The 22,709-nt window shown below is 39.5% G+C and overlaps 1 protein-coding gene across 1 annotated transcript in view; it reads right to left on the bottom strand.

Annotated features, from left to right (window-relative positions):
- The window catches only part of LOC126100445 (protein suppressor of forked), a 148,683-nt gene that overhangs the window by 33,218 nt on the left and 92,756 nt on the right, over positions 1–22,709 (bottom strand). Inside the window, 4 exon segments of the mRNA XM_049911052.1 lie at positions 4,272–4,463; positions 5,364–5,555; positions 6,017–6,250; positions 18,567–18,720. Coding sequence (XP_049767009.1) covers positions 4,272–4,463; positions 5,364–5,555; positions 6,017–6,250; positions 18,567–18,720 — 772 coding nt within the window.

The following is a 22,709-nucleotide window of genomic DNA, read 5'->3' as shown; positions in this document are numbered from 1 at the left end:
TTTTGAACAGTGGAGGCACAGTGGGACAAATGTATTAGTTGTAATGGAGAGTATTTTGACAAGGATAAGATTGCTTTGGAAAGAATTTTAAAACATATAGCTTTTAAAAAATACTTTTTTTTGTACCCCCCCTCATATATTCATTTTTAGGACTCACTCCTGAAGAAGAATATATTTTTAGAAACATCAAAACCTAGATCAAGGGCTAAATGAACTTTGGTTTGCAACTAGTTGGCTAATTTTTTTCGACCTCTTTGATCAAAGAGTGTCTACATTTTCCTGGACCCCTCTGTATAACTGAACAAGATTGTGTAAGGAACAGATATGTTTGATGTTCCCTGAGAAAACAGTGTGCTACAGATCTAGACAGACATTGGAATTGGTGCTCTATTTCTCTAGCACAGCAGACAGCTCACTTTAACAGCAAATAGACTGACTTCACTACACTACACTACACTACACTACACTTCACTTCAAAATGGGTTACACTGAAATGCCCATGTAACATGGAGCTGACATGAATTTGTCTTATAAACATAATGATACACTTCGATAAATATAATTATAAATATCACACACAGATTTAGTACACAATTTTCCATCTTTATGTAATATGGAATGCATCATATTTGTGTATAAATAACATACAAGTAAATATCCTCCCACTGCCCATGTATGTAATAATACCTATTACAAGTAGAAAGTTAAATAAAATAAATTGTTCTTACACATGCAATGGGATTTTGAAAGCAAATTTAGTAAAAGTTCGATTGTGTGTGTGTGTGTGTGTGTGTGTGTGTGTGTGTGTGTAAACACATTTATGTGTTTGTGCTTATTGCTCACAAGAGAGATGCCAACAGGACAAATTCCAAGAAAACATATATTTTGAAACAAACACTGATATTTGTTGGTCAGCACAAAACAACTCTCCAAATATCTCGATGAATGCTAACAATGAACTTGATCAATATAGGTCTGACAAAATACGGAAAGATCATTCGAATTTGTAGTTAACCAAGAACTTGTAGACAGTTCCCTATGTCCAAGCCACATGCTTGTCTTTACTGTTCCCATTGTTGTTGTATAATGTAGCTAGAACAGATTAGCCATTTGGCTGGAAAGATCAACTTCTCTACCAGAGTTCAGTAGTGCAGTGTCTACAACAGCCATCTAATCATTTAGAGTGCATAAAGTCATATCTACAAAACAGACACCAAATAGTTGAAGTCTTGTACAAAGAAGGAAAAAAAATTAACTTCCTATCAATCAGAAAAACAGTTTGTTAAATACGGTGGGACCAATCTTGTTTTTGCTTTTCGTAAATGACCTGGAACCATCCAGCCCTAACTATAAGTACATTAAATATGCCAATGATACAAATATACTTATCAAAGGAAAAACCCCAGAAGAGCTCCAAAATGAAATAAAAAGAGCACTTCACATGTATCAGAATGGTTCGCAGTGAACAACTTAATAATAAACACACATAAAACAAACACTATGCATCTACATACAGTGCAGAATAAACAGCCTTTAACTGCAACCATAGAACTGTTAGGCAAAAGACTTGAAATTGTAAATAGCACCAAATTTTTGGGAGTTTGGATCCAAGATAACCTAAGATGGCAGAAACACACACAACACCTGGGTAATAAATTAAATATCATTTGTTATAGTATAAAAATTCTTGCTGGATGCACATCAATGCAAGCCATAAAAAAATGTGTACTATGCCCAAGCAGAATCACTACTAAGATATGGTTTAATTTGCTGGGGAAATTCACCACCTAGCAAAAGTTGTTTTATTGCACCAAAAAGAATTATAAGAGCCATGGAAGGCTCAGCACCTCGATCTTCATGCAAACCCTCATTTAAAAAGCTTCATATTCTTCCACTACCATGCCTATATATCCTAGAAACAATAATGTTTATAAGGAAAATCATAGACGAAAATACCAAGATTGCTCCAAAAAACCAAAATATCCATTCATACAACACAAGGAATAATCAAGATTTACATATGCAGTTTTCACATACAACACTAAAACAAAAAGGACCCTTGCAAGCAGGAAAAAAAACTGTATAACAAACTACCTAAAAAAATTAAGGCAATAAGTGGCATGCATAAATTCAAAACTGTAGTGAGTGACTACTTGCTACAGAATTGCTACTATAGTGTTGAATTTTTATCTACAATGTAAATATGTGAAAAATTTAAATAGTTTATACAATTAAGGCCAAAATAAGAAATGTGTACATGTAGATTTATCTGTGTATTGTATGTGGTCTATTACATGTATGTGTGTGTCTGTATAATCAAGGCCAAAAGTATGAAATGTGTGTGTGTAAAATTTATTTGTGTATTTGTGAAATGTTATTCCCATATGTTAGAGTTATATTGCTATATGCTAAAAAATATACAAGTTTTTCTGTTAAACTTTATTGCAAATTATTTGATTTGCCCTATATCATTTTGTACCCCTGTACAGTGTATGATTCATAGGACCAATAAATATACAATACAATACAATACAATACAATGTTGTCCAAAGTCTCTCTCTGACATGTACACATGTACAACAAGAACTTTTTATGCTTAGAAGTGAAGGTGGTACTTTTTAGGTAAAAAATTTAGCTTGTGTTCCACTACAATCCCTTTCAGTGTCAATGCACTTTGTCCAATGCTGTCCCATACGTAAAATATGATTTTGAGAGGTCTGTAGAACATTCACATGACTTTTGTAACTCTTCACTGGGATCAAAGCATTTTCCAACCATACATTTCTTCAGATGTGTTGTTAACTGAAAGTTAAATGGTGCCAAATCTGATGAATTCAGTTCAAATCCAACAGTTTTACCAAATGGAAGCACCTTTATGGGCACAATGATTCTCCTAATGGAAGATTATTATTATTATTATTATTATTATTATTATTATTATCAGTTGAGGTTACTTCTTATGTACCTTTCCATATTATTATTTTCAGTTCAGGTGACTTCTCATGTACTTCATCCTTGCATAGAATTTGTTAGTTCTTGTTTTACCTTTTGGAAGGTAATTAACAAAAAAGAATCACTTTTGCACCTTATTTTTCCTTTTAGGTAAAGGGTAATTAGTTTGCAACTCATTTGACTGATTTCTGTTTTGTTGCTGGCTTAAAGTTATGGACACAGGTATCATCTACTATATTAAATATGTCAACAAAATCTGTTGGACTCTTTTTTTTAAAATGCCCCAAACATTTTGTCCCACATTTACTTTTGAGCAGCAAGTAGCTATAGTAATATGCACATAAGAAGTCAGGTGGTGGGGCACTGCGCAGTGGCAAGGAGCAATGTACTATGTGATATGAAACTTCCTGTCAGATTAAAACTGTGTGCCCGACCGAGACTCAAACTACTTTAGATAATAGTGTCATTCTGCCACAACAGTCTGTAGTAAGTGCATTGGGCTGCACGTAGAACATTTAACATTATTTTCATGTTAGTTAGGTATGGTGAGGTTACTTAGCCATTGTCTTGTTCATTATTGGTGATATTAAATAAACATGGCAAGTATTATGTTAAGAAGCAATAGAAATAGTTTCCCAAGCATATAAATTCTATTAGGGAGAGTCAGAAGCAGAAACAGTGGCCCACCGTCGTGCTCATCCGTGTGTTGCCAGATACCATGGTATGCAACAGCTGGAGTGTGAGGTGTGACAGAGAGACACTGAGAAGACTGATGATGCCTCGGAACGCTTCATATTGACACACTATAATGCAGCAGCTATTTTACATCAAGATTTCACCAGCTATTCCATGCATCTTATTTGACAGTTGCAAAATACTAGATTCTGCACTTTCTAACTGTCCTTCATGTGGAATACATTTAATCACAGCAGAGCCAGGTTTAGAATCAGTGCCCTCTTCTTTATGGTTAAAAGCTATGGAGCAGAGTTTTCAGAAAGTTTCATCTACTACACATAAACTGCTGTACCAAATAAACTGTCACAACTAAGCATATGCAAATAAGGGCTAATTCTACTACACTATTTTAGTTATCTGCAGGCATCTTCATCCTATTTCATTGCAAGAACTTTCTGGTATCATGTACAATGTAATAATTCACTCAATACAATTCTCAACAACATATATGACATTAATTAAGAAAATACAATACTGGAAAAATGCATTATAAATGTTCTAAATCTATCTTTAAACCATCAAAACCTCTGGAAAATAGCGAAAAGCAAAGAAACTACACGCAACATTGATTCTCTACCACTTACCAGTGTTGGATCAATGTCAGGAATCTCAAGAAAACGACCATAGATTTGATGCACCTTCTCATATTTTAGTCTTCCTTCTTCGAAATCGGCATAAGCAAAATAGAGTAACATGTTCTTTTTCAACAAAGAAGCTGTTGCCCTCTCATATACTGCTGCAGCTTCATCACTGAACAGTTTTGCTGCTGTAACATCCTGAACAATAAACAATTACTGTGAAATTAATGTGTCATATTATCTACGCTCAGTGAGACAATTATATAAAATACTTTTCATTTACATACAGTAATTTGTAAAATATTTTTTGCACTGTGCTAATACGTCACAGGCTTTTATTCATGCACCATCTCCATTTACTAAACCCAGAACTGACTGGATACTGTATCAGAATTAAAACATGAAATTAAGATTTGCCATGCGAAAGAATATATTTCATAAACTATGAAATAACAATCATTATGGCACTTGAATGTAGTCAATTTGTTTTCAAAGTCTTATGACATTGAGCAAATATTTAATACTTAATTCCCAACTGTAGGAAAAAAGGCTGAGAGATTTCTGGTAGAATAAGTGGTGACACATTACAAAAGTTAAAATGAGTATGAGTAACAGGGAGTGGTGACACATTACAAAAGTTAAAATGAGTGTGAGTAACAGGGAGCTCTATGGTCAAGCTCTGTGAACTGAGGACAATTACACCATATTAGATACAAAAAGCTGCAGTGACTAAGTAGTTCTATGTAAACCAGTAAGCTGAAATCATTAATAATCAAAATACAAAGCCCCAGGGACCATATCCTTGTTATTGCAGCACTTCATATATGCATGCCATATACTGAATGGTGCTTTTTAAAAAGCTGACAGTAAATTCCAGTACAAATACTACAGTCCTCCAACATATTGCATTCATTTATAATTAATTAATAAGTAAAATATCATGATAAATCCATCTACAGCAGATGTTTTGCATCTTGAAATTTTACATTATGAAATATTTACCATGTAAATATCTCATGCATATTTATTTCTTCTCTCTATTCCTGCTCACAAAAATGGACTCATGACTTCAAACTTACCACTTTCTATTGAACTTACCCCTTTCTCTGTTAGAAGCTTTGAGCTCTGCTCAAGAAACTGTGCGGCCTCATACCAGATATCAGGATGATGTCCTAAACACAAAAGACATTGTTCAAAAGCAAACATAACACGCCTTGTAATCAAAGTAGTGTCCTCAGTTCGCAAAGGGTTTGATTTTTCCCATGCAATGTACTTCTTCCAGAGGTCAACCTGAAAAATAATTTAGACAGAGACAGAATAAAGCTATATATTCTCAGGTATGCAGAATGGAAAAGATAAATAATAATGCAACAGGCAAATTTTGAAAAATATCACTGTGTTTCTAACCAAATCTCATACCAGCCAAAGGAAACATCTACAACAATACAGTATGCACTTTTCCAAAAATGAATTTCAATCTGTAGTCTAAAAACAACTGTGATGGTCCATAAAATATCTTCTTCTTGTTACAAACACCACATAGCCGACACTCAAAATTTGAAGCAGCATGAACTGACTAAGATTCAGACTTCATCAAATTGATAGTGTTACATTGAAATTCAACATAAACAAAAGTGACATAAAAGTTATAATGAAACATACTACACATACACCTTATTATCACAATTAATTTTAAGTGCCTCCACTTTTTCATGTCTATAGCTAAATTACGAATCAAGTAAGAGAATCACCTGCTTCAACTCTTCTGGATGGCCCATTGGAGGTATGCTAGGGCTGTTCCTATTTAGACCTCTTGTCACCGCTTCAAATTCTTTCGCTACACGACGAGCATTCATATAGTCACGACTACGTTCCATAGACATCTTTTCTGCGATGATTGGATTAATGTTTTGTTCAAAGTTAATATAGTCCTTCCACAACTGTTCAATATTCACCATAGGATTTATTACCCCTCTCTGATAAACCTGTAATTATAAGACACTATTATTTGCAGTTATAATGTAAAGGAGGCATTATGCCTATTTTAGCAGTTAACACAGTTGTCACCTAACCTACCATACATAAACACAGGGTTACTATAAATGATCCATTTGTTTTCAACATTCTATATTTTGCAAAGCATTAAATGTTCAAATATGGCGATTCCCTGACAAAGTGGTGACAAATCAAGGAAATAGTTTGTCTGTGTTGGAAATGTGAGACCTTCCATTCATATAGAAAGGTAGATCGCCACAATATGAAAGTGAGGAGCACTGAAAATCTTCATGAAATTGCAGCACAAGAACAAGATTCGCTGAAGGCTAATATTTTCTGTGCAGTGTCACAGATGAAGCTGTATGGGCCTTTTCCTTCTGTGAGAAGACTGACAGGTACCTCTTATCTTGATATGTTGCAGTTGCAGATGTTTTCACAACTGACTGCTGATTCCAAGAATTTCATCTTCCAGGAAGATGAGGTACCTCCTCTTTGGAGCACCGATATTTGTTGTTACCTAAACAATGAACTTCATTGTTGAATTGGACTTAGTAGTGAAGATGATGTGGCTCCCTTCGCCCTGCACGCTGACTGGCCTACACTGTGTGACTTTTTCCATTGGGGGTACATTAAGTATATTGTATAGCACCCTCAGTGTAAGGGTGGGGTGGCTACAAGTCAGGATGGTGTGAATGGGTGGTGGAGGTGAGGTGGAGCCCAGGAGGCTCCACAGAAAGGCAGCTCCAAGTGTAACAAGATATTTATTGAAACATCTGCATTGTTTGACACACTGAGTCAGTCACTGGCTGGCCTCTGAATTCTGCTGGGCCGGGTGCCTGCAAGGCTGACACGGATACTCCTCCAAGCCCTCAGTCTCTTTATGCAATCCCCACACCAGTGGTATTACTCTATCTGCTATGGCCCCAAGCAACATCCAGCTGTCGAAACTCGTCACAATGAAATGCCCTTTCTGCATTGATTGTGGACTAATGGTGTGCACGGGGAGCACTCTGCTGCACACTGAGCAGGAGTGAGCTGTGCTGCTGGTATTGACCTATGGAGGCCAGCTACACCCTGGCACTAAGTCTGAAGAGGGACTCGGTGCACAATTCTGTTGTCCTGCCATGGCCTCGAACCAGTATAACTTCTACTAGCAGATCCATGTGGCAGGCCAGGTGGATGGCAAGAGCAAAGGACATGTTGTAGCACCAGTTCCCACCTTCAGATTTCTGAGAAAATAGTGTCTGGGGGGTAAGAATCCAGATAGAATGTGTGGTGAAACAGGCACTGAGGTAATGATTGTCATATTTTAGTGCATGTTCTGCAACAGGATATTATGTGTTGTCAGTATACACCCACTACCTATGCCCCTTTATTCTAACTTATAACTTGTCACCCATTAGGCCTCAGTATACATTAATTTCTTCTGTCTCAGCATTTTTTCACAGTAGCTATTCCTTTCTTCTCTCTGTGTTAGTTTTCTACAGCTTTCATTTTCTGACCTGTCTATTTTTCGCTCTATTCCTTTCTTCACTCTGTGTTAAGTTTTCTACAGCTTTCATTTTCTGACCTGTCTATTTTTCACCATCCCCTCCCACCTTTATCACATACAACGCACTCAGGTCTTCACTCTTGTTAACTCATACATGGCATTTTAGTAGTAATCTCTGTGTTAGATATTACCCTGTCTTCAGCCTTTAAGCTCTCGTTTTCAAATCTTGCCCAGTTCAGTCTCCAACAATCAGTCTTTCCTTCCCATCCCATCCACTAAGTCCCACTTGACCCAGGTTCTGGGTGACTTTTCTGAACCCTACCCCTTTTCCTAAGCCTTTCCAGTCATTTTCCTTCACCCCTTTTCCTTCCACTTCAACCCTTCTGCCAGAAGAAGGAGCCACTGGCTCTGAAAGCTTGTATGTGTAACACCTTTGTGTGTGTGTGTGTGTGTGTGTGTGTGTGTGTGTGTGTGTGTGTGTGTTTGTTTTCTCCTGTCACTGCTTGGTGAGCAGACTTTTTAATCTGTCAAATTACATTATATTGTCAAAAATGGATTATTTTCATTGATACCAAGTGATTAACTTTGTTTTCCCTTTCAGCATGTAAGGACTGGATAACATCACCCATTGTCCTGCTTTACACTGTGATAAACTTGTCATGCATTTCACTGATTCCCCTGCTTCTCCAACACCTTTGTATTTGCCTTCTATACTTATTTCCATATTTCTTGCACTGTTTTTGCAAATTCCCATACCAACCCTCCATCTTTACTTTTCTTTGCCTTCATAAAATTGAACGATGATGGCATTTTCTGACCATATACCTCTCATATGGAGACAATCCTCTATTCGTTTGTACTTCTGAATTATAGGCTCACATAATGTAACTTAGATATGTACACCGATCACCACAGTGTGCGTTCATGTAGTAACTTAACATTTTCCCAATTGTTCTACCTACCCATTACCTTCTACCAATGGCTTGTGGATGAAGAGACTAGTTCTTAACTTCTTCACATGCAACAACCGACACTTCATACCTGTTTCATAGGTATCACATCTGGAACTCCCAACCTCAATATCCAGTTATTAATTATTCCTTGTGCAACTTCACTACCTGGTGGTTTGGCATAACAACTATTCTCATGTACTGATAAAATTGATCTATTATTGTTATTACAGAGTGGTTCCTGCTGGTATACACCTGAATGGTCCAAATACATCAACCACAGACATTTCAAATGGCTTTGATACTTCTGCCAGCCTCTGCAATAGTTCTCTTTAATGATATAAGTCAACTTGTTGTGCACACTAAATGTAATTCCTCTCATATTGATCCACATTCACTTTCCTTCCTCTTCACCAGCATCTTTCCACCATTCTCTGGTTTGTTGCTCTGCACCCTCCATGACTAGGAAACATGTCATCATGTGCTTCCTTTAAAACTGCTACTTAAAATTTTCTGGTACTACTACCAGCTCTACCCTAGTCTCATGTCCTTGCACAACAATCAGTCATATATGCTGATCTGTGATTGCACTTTTTACTGATTACAGTCATTGTCAGATCTCTGTGCTGCCTACCACTTCGCAAGACCATGACCCAGAACTTTCACTACTGCTATCTTTCTTCTTAGTGCATCTGTATTCCTATGCTTCTTCCCTGGCTTGTGTACTACTTGACAGTCGAACCCACTAAATCTCAGGGCCCATCTTTCAGCCTACTGGATGGGTCCTTCAGTTTCAATCAACACCTTCAAAACAGTGTGGTTGGTCACTACCCAAATTTTTTTCCTGTACTGATAACATCTCAAATACATCGACACCATAAATGGGGGTCAAAATCTCCTCCTCCATTGCTTGAATAGTTGTTCTCCGCTGCATTCAGCTGGCTTGACGTGTAGGTTACAGGATTCAGTTCATCATTAATCTTCTGGCTTAAAACACACCCCAAAGTATGATTATATGGGTCACATGAAATGATAATCTCCTTCTGAAGTCTGAAAATACTGGAATTAGGCTGGATGTCAAAACTCACTCTCAGAGTGGACACACTTCTATCCCTATGAATTTCACCTGTTTCCATGTGTTAGCATGCTTTGTCAGAAAGCCCTTTCACAGATTTTCTGTAGTAATCCCCAAACAGGCTACAGTTCCTTAATCAACTTAGGCACTGGAAATTCTCTTACAGCTTCTACAAGCCTCAGGTCCCTCCTCACGCCATCTTTACTAATTACATGGGTTAAATACCTTACCCCTTTGGAATGCAAAATGGCTCTATTCTGTGATCAACAGCAGATGTGCAACTCTTTGTCTCATAAATGCTTCCTGAGACAAAGTCAGTGCTACTCCAGGTCTTTTTAGAACATGCTGATATAGCCTAAGAAAACAAGACAAGAAACTCTCTCAACACACCATTTATTAACATTTGAAATGTTGCAGGTGCATTTTTCAACCAAAACAGCCCTCCTTTTTCAATCAAAACTGAGCTCTTTGGAGCCCAATGGAACCAAAAATGCTGTCTTTGGCCAGTATTTAGGAACAACTTCCAATTGATGGTAGCCACTCATCAAATCCATGACAGAAAAGTACCAACATTGTCCCAAGCTATCAATGGTCTCAGTAAAGTTGAGGATAAGGTATCCATCTGTAACAATCTTTGTGTTCAGGAAGAACCTGTACTATCTTTAAACATCTTACTTTGTCAGTACAATCACAATTCCTGTGCCCCCATGTACTACTACTCTCTCTTATTATCCCATCAGCTAACTGCTGGTTAGTAAAGTCTTCCATAACCAGCTGGAAATACCTAGGTATGCAATATTGTTTCTGACACATCGGTGCTTCATACCATGTTAGTTTTTGGTGTTGAGTCATGGGCATTGCTGGCAAAAGATTGCAAGGAAAGAGTAAATTCTCAAATTTATCTGTTTCTCTCTCCACTCCACTTGAGGCTCCACTTTCCTATATATATAATGCAGTTTTATGGCAGCTTGCAGCTGCTTGTGGTTCACACTCCTCATGCAGAATGTCCAAGCTCACTATCAACATCCCATTTCCTAACTTCACTTCCTCAGTGGAAAAATTATCCATATTTATGGGTACCACTCACCAGTCAAACCTCTCCTGCACATGCACAGCACTTGTTTTAATAAAACATCTTGTTGGATCGAGTATATTGTTCTCTTCCAAAGGCTCTACAATACAAAACATACCCTCGGGTAGATCAGGTTCCACACTCACCCAAAGTGACTTCCTGGTGCCACTTGGCACACAATTATGTGAATCAGGCCTTGGTGCAGTTATATACTAGACAACCCTCACAAAAGTTCTACAATGGCAACAGCTTCCCCTAGCTGTAATGTCATTCTACTAAGTTCTACTCTATGTTGCCGAAAGTAAAATATAGCACAATGTTGATACAAAAAGTCTAACATTGGGATTATGCGATACACTACTTCCACAGACTGCTTACGCCGGGCAGCCCCTACACGAAAATCCACGTCTGCCGACCCCAATGGTCTCTTATCACTGTCCCTGTAACCTATAGCACAGCGGGTTCCATTACCTTCAACCCACTACATTTCTACTGGCAACCAACACATGCGCCCTTATGTCCAACAGAAATTTCTACTCTACACCTCTGCATAAGTATTTGCTGCATCTAATTTTAACATGAACACCTTTAGATGGACTTTGTATTCCCTGGCTGCTTACCACCTTCTCACCAACCCTTGTTGTCCATTACCAAAATTCTGCTGCTGATATCTTCCATTTCCTCTATTTCCCTGTAGCTGGCAACACTGCCTCTGTAAATACCCTTTCTGCTTAATGTTTGCAGAAATTTTCTCACGTCCATCTCATACCCCTGTTGATACGTCAATTTCTTCAAAATCCACCGCTAATCTAAAAGCAGAATACAGATGCTTTGGTGCATCTGTATACACCATTTCTGACATATCTGATATCCCCTCAGAAAAGCATTGAGTGCCCTTTGCTTAGCCTCTTGCAGCAAAACATTCTTTGTCACATCATTCTACCCTAACTTGTTTGTGGTTTCATTACATTTTCTTATCCCGTCTGTGAAATCTTATAGTTTCCCCATGTCTCTCTACAATAGTGTTCAACTGCTGCTGGAAATATCTTGCACTATTCTGCTTTTTTGTATCTTTGCAAAATCCTCTTCTCCAACTGTTCAAAGCTTGCTGTATTCTTCCATACATCTCGTGTACATTTTCACTTCTCCCACTAGTCACAATTTTGGTACACATAATTATTAGCTACCGGTCTAACCACCCATCTCTACTGATGCTCTGAGGTCCTCTAAAAATGATCACATCTCCTCAGACGATTTTCCAGGAAAGGGAGCAATTAATCCTGCAGCAACTGGCTCTGCCTAATGCTGCAGTACATGAAACAATGCTAACTGTTTTTCCTAGCTGTCAGCTGTCCATGTACCTGAATATTATCTGCTATCAGCTGTGCTACCTTTTATAACAATATCCTCACTGCTTCCAGCTCTGGCACACCTTGCATCTCTGACTCTGCCATTATGACACACGTACTCTCCATTACACACAATAACACAAAAATAAATTATTACTCCAAAAGAGCATCACAAATTAGTCTTGTTATATCATGAGCCACCTACATTCTCTACACTATTTTGCAATATGACAATATCGACGATATGTATAAGGCACTGACTCCATACATGGCACAGTATGCCCAAGAAAGTTACATTGTGTACAGCTTACAGTCACCAAATCCTACTCTCAACCATTACCCTTCAACTCAGATGAGTCAACTGGCTCTTCTGACCTAAACAAAGTAACCTCCAAGTTACAATGACTGTCATGTCCTGCTTCCATATCTATTACATTTTCCAAAACACAACACAAAATGGTTCATTGCTCACTGCACTGAGCTCAGCTGACACTGTAGGACATGTTGCAGACGTCTTGACACGAGAAGACAGCGCTGCAAATTCTGATACCAAACTACAGAGCCCCCTCTGCAGAGTTGGGCGGCTGTGAGCCACAAAGGTGCAAGCAGGTTGTGGAGGTGAGGTTGGAGCCCAGGAGGCTCAAGAGAAAGGGAGCTCCAAATGTCACAAATTTTTTATTGATGCATCTTCACTGCTTGATACACCAGCTGCCAACTGGCCACTGAATTCTGCAGGAGTGGCTGCCAGCACACTCCACGGATCCTCAGTCAAACCGAAGACCTCATTACATAAACTGGCTGTACAATCCCTGCACCAGCAGTGCGTACTGCATGATAGTGTATAATGTCCATCCTGCAATGGCAGTGGACGGTTGGTGTGTACAGGGAATGACCCTGGGCAGGAGTTGGCCATGCTGCTGGTGTTAATTTGTAATGGCCAGCTGTACCAGGGCATTAAGACCAGTGAGGGAATGGGTGCACACTGCTTTTGTCCTGCCATGGGCTCATACTGGTGACTTCTGCTGGCATATCCGCGTGGCATTCTCATTCGGCATAGCCCCATCGCCCTGGTAGGGGTATGAAACAGAATAATTCCATTACAAAAATGTCCAGTGCCTATGTCAGCAGATATGCAACTACCACTCATTTATTCTGACACACCACAGCCACTGTCAATGTGGAAATCTGTCTAGCCATTTGCTGACCTAGTCTGTGCAGTACCGCTGAGTTGCTGTTCCAACAAGTAACCTGCCTCGTAACAGTGCATTGGCCTTTTTTAATTATTACAGTGACAATACCCCGCGGTTGCCTACCGTCAGTGCTGCAGCAATGTACCCCTCATGCACACGCTACACATTAAAGCACAGATATGGGCAATTTCTGCAGTCGTGTGACCAGATGGGCACTCATAGAATATTTATAGAACGCAAAATGCAGACTATGTGAGTTTACAGTTCTACTCGTGCACAAATCATATTTGTACATGTAATACTTTGGAAAATGTAGAGTTTTGAATTGAATTAAACACTTGCAATAGCCCTGTAACTGACATGTGGCTCCCATCCCAGTGCAAGTCTTTTGATCCGATACCATTTCTGTGAGTTGTGTATATTTAATTAAGTAATTTCTAATGTGACATCAAACTGCTGAGTATACGCCATATCAGATTTTCCTAAAAGAGAAAAAACTGAAGTGGCCACTGGGAAAAACTCTGACCTCCATGTCAGAAGTTAGCAATAGCAACTGATAGACCATGGAGAGACAAAGTTACTTTAGTACCAAATTATGGACTCAAATTCCTGTTCAGAAAGTGTGAAACACCATGTTGTACAGCTATCTTACTAAAAATAATCTTTTTATTTACATTTTCTGGAAAAAAATAAACCATTAGCAGTTCTGCAGAACAAACTAAGAGAAAAATGTGTCTACATGAAATTTTTGCATTAACAAGAAAAGAAGTGCCACAGCTCAGTGGTCTCCAGCTTAAGTATCCAAGGTGGAGAACTCTGGAACATTTACACAATTATTGGCTACCTATCACAGAACTACAATTAATATCAACAACAAACATTCTGGAAGAGTTAACACACTTCAGTTATATTTTGAGAAACAGTTTCATATTCATGAATGTAATGGCAATAAAAACTCAATCTGTTATTAAAGAGTTATTTTTACTTTCACTGGTTTCCTTCATCACTTATCCTTCTGAACACTGTCTTGACTTACATATAATGCGTTTTAAACAGAAGAAGACACTGAGATTCTGTCTTTTAAGATCAGTAACTCTTCCTTGAAAGCTAAACTGAGATCAGAAGAATGAAGACAACAGGATAATCTATGAGTAAAAAGGTAAGATGCTCTCATTTGATTGCCAGCAACATACAATAGGTTAATAATGAACAGAAGAAAACGAGCCGATGCTATGCACACATTCAATTTATTTTTCTCCATTTTTAAAGAAGAAACTGATATCATCTTTCACATGCAAAACATGAAACACATCATTTATAAAGCTGCTTCTTACACAGAACAACATATAAATTTTTATAAGGTAAGTTACATTTGCTGTCTCAGGTGAAGAACCAAAATATAAAACAAATGCTACTGAACTAAAGGAATAGATCCCATTATCTTCCAGCCTGTAGTAAGTCTGTTGTGCATAAAGTGACACCAAAGACTACTGGCATCATCATCAATATTCAATAAATTATAGTCTCTCTGGAAAACTGTGTTACTGAATGCTACAAGCTTTCTGTGAAGTTTATAAAAAGTATGAAAACCCAACTTGTCACCCATCCTGTTAGAGAGAACACCAAGACAAATAATTAAAAGTCAACATGAGTTTAAAACACTTATTTTGTGATGTACTGAACTTATACGTGGGGGCTCACAAAGCATCTCACCAAACAGTTACTTTTAACAGCACAATGCTTTATTAGACATGGTCCTAGTGGATGTAGTATACCCTTGCCTTCCTCCAAACTTTGAACTCACCTCTACAGTTTAAGATTGGCCCCAAACCATGGTGTAACTTCGCATTTTTCACCTTTACAAATTAGGGAAAAAGTGATATGTGACAAAAGTCCTTGGACTGAACCATGGAAAATTGGATTTGAAATCTGACAGTTACCCACTGGGCAACCAAACCATATTCATTACAGGTACATTGAATTAATCATCATTCATCAACTTCAGCCTCTGTAACGAAGAATTCCACAAGGTGAATTTGGAAATGCATTCAACTTCTTCAGTTTTTCTTCTTAAATTTGGAGAGTATATGAAATATTTCAAGGATCTTCAATACATTTGAAGGCAACATTATAGAAGTCCATACTAAACAAAGAAGGGAAGGGTAAATGATGGATGTAATATGTACAGGGACAATATAAGGGAAACAAGCTTGAAGACTATATTATAGACAGAGAAGAGGAGGTAAGTGAAAATAAGAAGAATCTGACAGACCAGAACGAAACCAAGACCTCAAAATCACATGAAGTTGCCTCAGAATTATTGAGATCCTTTGGAGAGCCACCCATGGCAACCTGTTTTACCTTGGGTGCAAGATACATGAGACAGATGAAATACCATTACATTTCAAAAGTAATGTAATAATTCCAATTTGAAAACAGGCAGGTGTTGGTAACTGTGAATATTACTAAACCATCAGTTTAACAACTCATGGTTACAAAATACTGAGACAAATAATTTACAGAAAAATGAAGACGTTGGTAAAAGCCGGGTTCCAGACAAATGAAGGAACATATGAGGCAATAGACTGAAGGAAGGCAAAGCAATGTCAATTGCATTTGCAGATTTAGAGAAAACTTTGACAATGATGGCTGGAACACACTCTCTGAAATTCTGAAGGTGTCAGGGATAAAACACAGGGACCAAAAAATTATTTATCTAGAGACAACAATTATAACAATCAAAGGATGTGGAAGGAAAGGATTGGTTGAGGAAGGGGGGGGGGGAGAGGGGGAGAGGGAGAGGGAGAGAGAGAGAGAGAGAGAGAGAGAGAGAGAGAGAAAGGGGGTGGGGGGGAGGGTGTGCAAGCTATCCCCCATGTTAATCAATCTGTACACTGACCAAAAAGTAAATGAAACTGAGAAGATATCTGGAAAGGGAGTCAAAGTTCAGCTCTGATATTTGCCAATGATACTGTAATTCTGTTGGAGGCAACAAAGGACTTGGGAAGCAGTTGCTTATGGAATTAGCTTAGGAAATGAGACAAGGTAGTAGACATGTTTTGCTGTTTGGGTAGCACATTAACTGCCAGTGGGTGAAGCAGACATGCTATCAAATGCAGACAGGCAATGGGAGACAAAAAGCATTTCTGAAAGAAGAGAATTTACTAACATCAAATATGAATGTATTAAGAGTATTTTCTGAAGGTATTTTTCTGGAGTGTAGCCTTGAAAAGAAGTGAAACATGGACAATTAGCAGTTCGGACAAGAAGAGAAGCTTCTGAAATATGGTGGGCAAAGTGAATAACAAATGAGAAGGTACTGAATCAAGTTGAGGAAATAAGGAATTTATGGCACAACAGCAATACGGAAGAGACAGATTGCTACTCACCAACTCAACACAGAGCTGGTGTCAAGTCGCAGGCAGGTTTAATGAAAAAGAATGGTAAAAATATTCAACTTTCGGAGTATGTCCTTTGTCTGAAGCAGCATGCACATCCAAGTGAACACGTACACGCAGACGAGCACATGCACACGCAAGCGACTCACACATGCACAGCCTTAGCACTTAGCACCGAGAGACAATGGTGGCCATGTGCACTAGAATTGTGCTTTTGTGTGTGTCTATATACAGGGTGTTCAAAAAGTCTCTCCGCAATGCCATATGACTGTTTGCTGCACGTGTCGTATGATTGTTCACCTGCTGGGTTTTTCAACGAAACAATAAATGCACAATGATACTGCAGTGATATTCCATACCCATTCTTAGGAGAACTTGTGTTAAGTGAAATACTGAATGGTTATTTTCAACAAGATGGTGCAATTGCGCATACAGTTCACGTTTCAATGTCACTGCTTGCTGATGTTTTCGTTGATCGTGTAATTTCACAGGGACTTTGCCATGATCGCCTGACCTAACACAACCAGACTTTTTCTTCTGGGGTGCAGCGAAAGCAAGTGTCTATAAAAACTGTCCAAAATCCATTGATGAATTGGAAACTGCAATATCCAATTTCACTGCTTTGGTTACAGAAGAAATGTTACAGCTTGTGCTTGGAAACATGATTAGACGAATTGAATTATGTATTCAACAACAGGGGGGATACTTTCAACATTTAATGTGAAAATCTGTAAGTAAAAATGAATATTCAATAATTTAATAACTTGTATTTCAATGAGTTTCATTTCGGTACAGTCACTGCAGCATACGGCACGTGTGGCTAACAATCACACAGCATTGCATCCAGCAATCTTTTTTGTTGTGCATATCTGTAATTCCACACCATATCTATACGGTGAGTAGATATCTATCCTTTCCAAGTAGTTGTTCTTATATCCTGGACTTTCCATTGTTAAATTTGGGGCACAACTTGATTAAAAGAAGCAATCGGTTGGTAAGACATATCTTGAGATACAAGTGTACCATCATTTTGGAAAAGGAGGGAACCATGGAGGGTAAAAATTGTAGAGGGAGACCTAGGCATGAATACAGTAAGCAGGTTCAAGTGAACGTAGGTTGCAGTAGTTATCAAGAGATAATGAGGCTTCACATGATAGACTGGCATGGAGAGATGCATTAAACCAATCTCTGGATCGAAAATCACAATAAAAAAACAACCCATTTTTCATCACTTAAGAATAAGTGTCAGATTAGTTCTGATCCAAAAAAGGCTCCAAATACCAACTTTAATTCCAATATGCACAACAGCAAAGATATATGCCATTCACTACAGTTATCATCAGTACAGGACATTATTAAAATTAAAAATTAATGATCTGGAAGGATTCTTGTCCTGAAACATATTTCATAGTTTTTATCAGTGTCATTAACACATTCTTTTCTCTCCTCTTACGAAATTTTATACTTCAGTTTTTCATCCACACTATGATAATGACAGCGCATACTATGAGTAACACACTACAAGTACACCGTATAATGGACAAGGAACTGATTAGATCTTGGATGAATGTATTTGGATAAGCATCTGATTGTAGTACCAAAAGTACAAGTTAAACAGTGCAACTAACATATTTCAAACCATTAAAAGAATGTTAATACAGAAATGTAGTGTCTCATCTCTCTGCAAATAGCTCATTATACTGCATCAATTCTTGCCTATAATGGCATTATGTGATCCACTTTTTCACAAACACTTTATTAAAGAATGTAGGTAACTGACCTTTCTTACAGCACTGATTTTCTGATTTTCAGCATATGACCCCACAGCCTCAACACTCTTCAAGAAATTCACATAATCGTTCCATATTGAATAAGACTGTATATCCATTCCTATTTTTTCCAGTGCAAAATCATATGCTTGTGCCATCTTCTCTCTGAAATAAATAAATTTGGAACTCCAAAACTAAGTCACTGATAAAAAATATTAGAGTGTGTCTTGCATTACACTAAAAGTATAAAGAAACAAACAGGATAACTAGAACTGATCATCCTCAATATCAACTACAATTCAGAATTTAACTGTACATGCAAGACAGCCCAACAATACATTATCAAAAATATCCCATCTCTAATTTATGTAGTGTGCAACAGGACAAACAGCGTAGAAAGTTCTACCTTCTTGTGTGTGTGTGTGTGTGTGTGTGTGTGTGTGTGTGTAGGAGTGAAGAGTGTTAAATGTAAAAAGCTGTCCACAAGACCTTTCAAAATGGTCCATTTCAGTTCCATTAAACATAAAAATAACTATCAACTTTGCAGACATTGAAATCATCATGTTATCCATATATTTTGTGTATTTTCATTTCTTGATTTCCTATGAGAGAATATTTTGGAGTACTTCCTTATTTACAAGGGAAATGTATGACCTCAAATGCTGAGAATTGCACAAAAAATGTAGTTAGAATATAATCAGACAATCGAAAATCCAAGACGGAATGTAACAATATTATGAAAAGGAAAGTTGCTACTCACCATATAACAAAGATGCTGAGTCGCAAATAGGAACACCGAAAAGACAGTCAGCAATAAATAAAGCTTTCAGCAATTAAGGCCTTCGTCAACAAATAGATGAGACACACACACACACACACACACACACACACACACACACACACACACACACACACAACTTGCACATACGACTGCAGTCTCAGGCAACTGAAACCACACTGTGAGCAGCAGCACCAGTGCATGATGGGAGTGGCGACTGGGTGGAGGTAAGGAGGAGGCTGGGTGCGGGGAGGAAGAGGGACAGTATGGTGGGGGTGGCAGACAGTGAAGTGCTGCAGGTTAGATGGAGGGCAGGGGAGAGGTGGGGAAGAGAGAGAGAGAGAGGGGGGGGGAGAAGTGGAAGAGAGAGGGGGGGGGGGGAGGAGAAGTGGAAAAGGAGAGAAATAAAAAGACTAAGTGTGCTGGTGATGGTGGAATGAGAGCTGTGTAGTGCTGAAATGGGAACAGGGAAGGGGCTGGATGGGTGAGGGTAGTGACTGACAAAGTTTGAGACCTGGAGGGTAATAGGAATGTAGGATGTACTGCAGGGAGAGTTCCCACCTGCGCAATTCGGAAAAGCTGGTGTTGTTGGTAAGGATCCATATGGCACAGGCTGTGAAGCAGTCATTGAAGTGAAGGATATCATGTTTGGCAGTGTGTTTAGCAACAGGGTGGTCCAGGCCACAGTTTGTCGGTGGCCATTCATGCAGACAGCTTGTTGGTTGTCATGCGCATATAGAATGCAGCACAGTGGTTGCAGCTTAGCTTGTTGATCACATTACTGGTTTCACAGATAGCCCTGTCTTTGATGGGATAGGTAATGTTTGTGACAGGACTGGTGTAGGTGGTCTTGCATCTAGGTCTATTACAGGGGTATGAGCCATGAGGTAAGAGGTTGGGAGCAGGGCTTGTGTAAGGATGGACAAGTATATTGTGTAGGTTCGGTGGACGGCGGAATACCACTGTGGGAGGGGTGGGAAGGATAATGGGCAGGACATTTCTCATTTCAGGGCACGACGAGAGGCAGTCGAAACCCTGGCAAAGAATGTAATTCAGATGCTCCAGTCCCGGATGGTACTGAGTTATGAGGGGAATGCTCTTCTGTGGCCGAACTGTGGGATTTTGTGAGATGGTGGGAGACTGGAAAGATAAGGCATGGGAGATTTGTTTTTGTACAAGGTTGGGAGGATAATTACAGTCTGTGAAGGCTTCAGTGACCCCCTTGGTATATTTCGAACGGGACTGCTCAGCACTGCAGATGCGACAACCATAGGTGGTGGATAGGCTGTATGGAAGGGACTTCTTGGTATGGAACGGTTGGCAGTTGTCGAAGGGTGGTGTTGCTCATGGTTCGTAGGTTTGATATGGACAGAGGTACTGATGTAGCCATCTTTGAGGTGGAGGTCAACATCTAGGAAGGTAGCTTGTTGGGTTGAGTAGGACCAGGTGAAGCAAATGGGGGAGATGATGTTGAGGTTGTGGAGGAATGCGAATAGGGTGTCCTCACCTTCAATCCAGATAGCAAAGATGTCATCAATGAATCTGAACCAGGTTAGAGATTTAAGGTTCTGGGATTTTTAGGAAGGATTCCTCTAGATGACCCATGAATAGGTTGGCATAGGATAGTGCCATGCGGATGTCCTACCCGTACCCCAGATTTGTTTGTAGGTGATAACTTCAAAGGAGAAGTAATTGTGGGTGAGGAAATAGTTGGTCATGGCGATTAGGAAGGAGGTTGTTGGTTAGGAATCCATCAGGTGTTGAGAAAGCGTTAAGGCCATGGGCACTAGAAATATTAGTGTAAAGGGAGGTGGAATCAGAAGCGATAAGCAGGGCATTGTATGGTAAAGGGACAGGAACTGTGGAGAGTTGGTGGAGGAAATGGTTTTTGTATCTTTTATATAGGAGGATAGGTTCCGGGTAATAGATTGAAGGTGTTGTCTACGAGAGCAGAGATTCTATCAGTGGGGGCACAGTAACCAGGCACAATGGGGTGTCCTGGGTGGTTAGGTTTACAGACTTTAGGAAGCGTGTAGAAGGTACGAGTGCGGGTAGTGGTAGGGGTGACTAGAGAGATGGGATGGGCCAAACGATGTAAGTAGTCACTGGAGATCCTGGTGGATTTCTGGAATGGGGTCACTGTGGCGAGGTTTATAGGCGGTAGTACCTGACAGCTGGCAGAGTCGTCCTGCCAGGTAATCCCTGCAGTTTGAAATAACAGTGAAGGAGCCTTTGTCTGCAGATAGAATTATAAGGTCGAGATCAGTTTTTAGATGATGGACTACAGTTCTTTCTGTGAATGTAAGGTTAGTTTGCATGATGTGGGATTTGGGGAATGATGGTGAGGCAAGGTTCGAGGTTAAGAAATTCTGGAAACTTAACAGGGGGGGGGGGGGGGGGGGCTTGGGGGCAGTGGAGGTGGATCACAATTGGATGGAGGAGTGAACTGAGTTGGTCTTTGGTTGAGTCTGATTGGTAGGCTTCATGGTGACAAAGTGTTTCCACTGTAGGGACTGTGAGGAGAGAGGGTCTTTAACAAGTCCTGCTTGATTGAATTTGGAAGTTCCTTCCGTACAGCTACCGAGCCACCCGCGGCCGGGATCCCTCTCAAAATATACCAAGAGTCTCATTGAAGCCTTCACAGACTGTAATTATCTTGCCAACCTTGTACAAAAACAAATCTCCCATGCCTTACCTTTCCAGTCTCCCACCACCTCACAAAGTCCCACCTCCGGCCACAGAGGAGCATCCCCTCATAACTCCGTACCACCCAGGACAAGAGCAACTGCAGGGTTTCTACTAACTCTCATCATGTCCTGAAATGAGAAATGTCCTGCCCACTATCTTTCCCACCCCTCCCACAGTGGTATTCCGCTGTCCACCGAACCTACACAATATACAAACAACCCTGTTGGAAGAACATCCGCAACTGAGAATTATACCAGAGGTTTAAAATACCGCTTCAGCTGTAAATTTCTTTTATTATTGCGACCAGTTTTGGGCTCTCATAAGCCAATCCTCAGATGTCGCAACTGTGTTGTGGCCCCTGACCGCTGCGGTGGACGTGTACTAAGCGCAGTGTGCTACCTATGAGTGCAGAACAAGGAGGGAGAACTCCCTGTTCTTCGCTCGTAGGTAGCACCCAGCGCCTAGTACACGTCCACCGCGACGCTCAGGCGGCCACTATCCTTCCCACCCTCTCACAGTGGTATTCCGCTGACTACCGAACCTACACAAGGAGGATGGACTCATGAGAGCCCGAAACCAGTTGTGATAATAAAAGAAATTTATAACTGGAGCGGTAGTTTCAACCTCTGATACACAATATGCTCATCCATCCTTACACAAGCTCTGCTCCCAACAGCCTTACCTCATG

The sequence above is a fragment of the Schistocerca cancellata genome, chromosome 9 (assembly GCF_023864275.1).
Source record: "Schistocerca cancellata isolate TAMUIC-IGC-003103 chromosome 9, iqSchCanc2.1, whole genome shotgun sequence".
NCBI classification, from domain to species: Eukaryota; Metazoa; Arthropoda; class Insecta; order Orthoptera; family Acrididae; genus Schistocerca; species Schistocerca cancellata.
The sequence above is the reverse complement of the archived record's forward strand: the minus strand, read 5'-3'. Positions and strand labels throughout refer to the sequence as shown.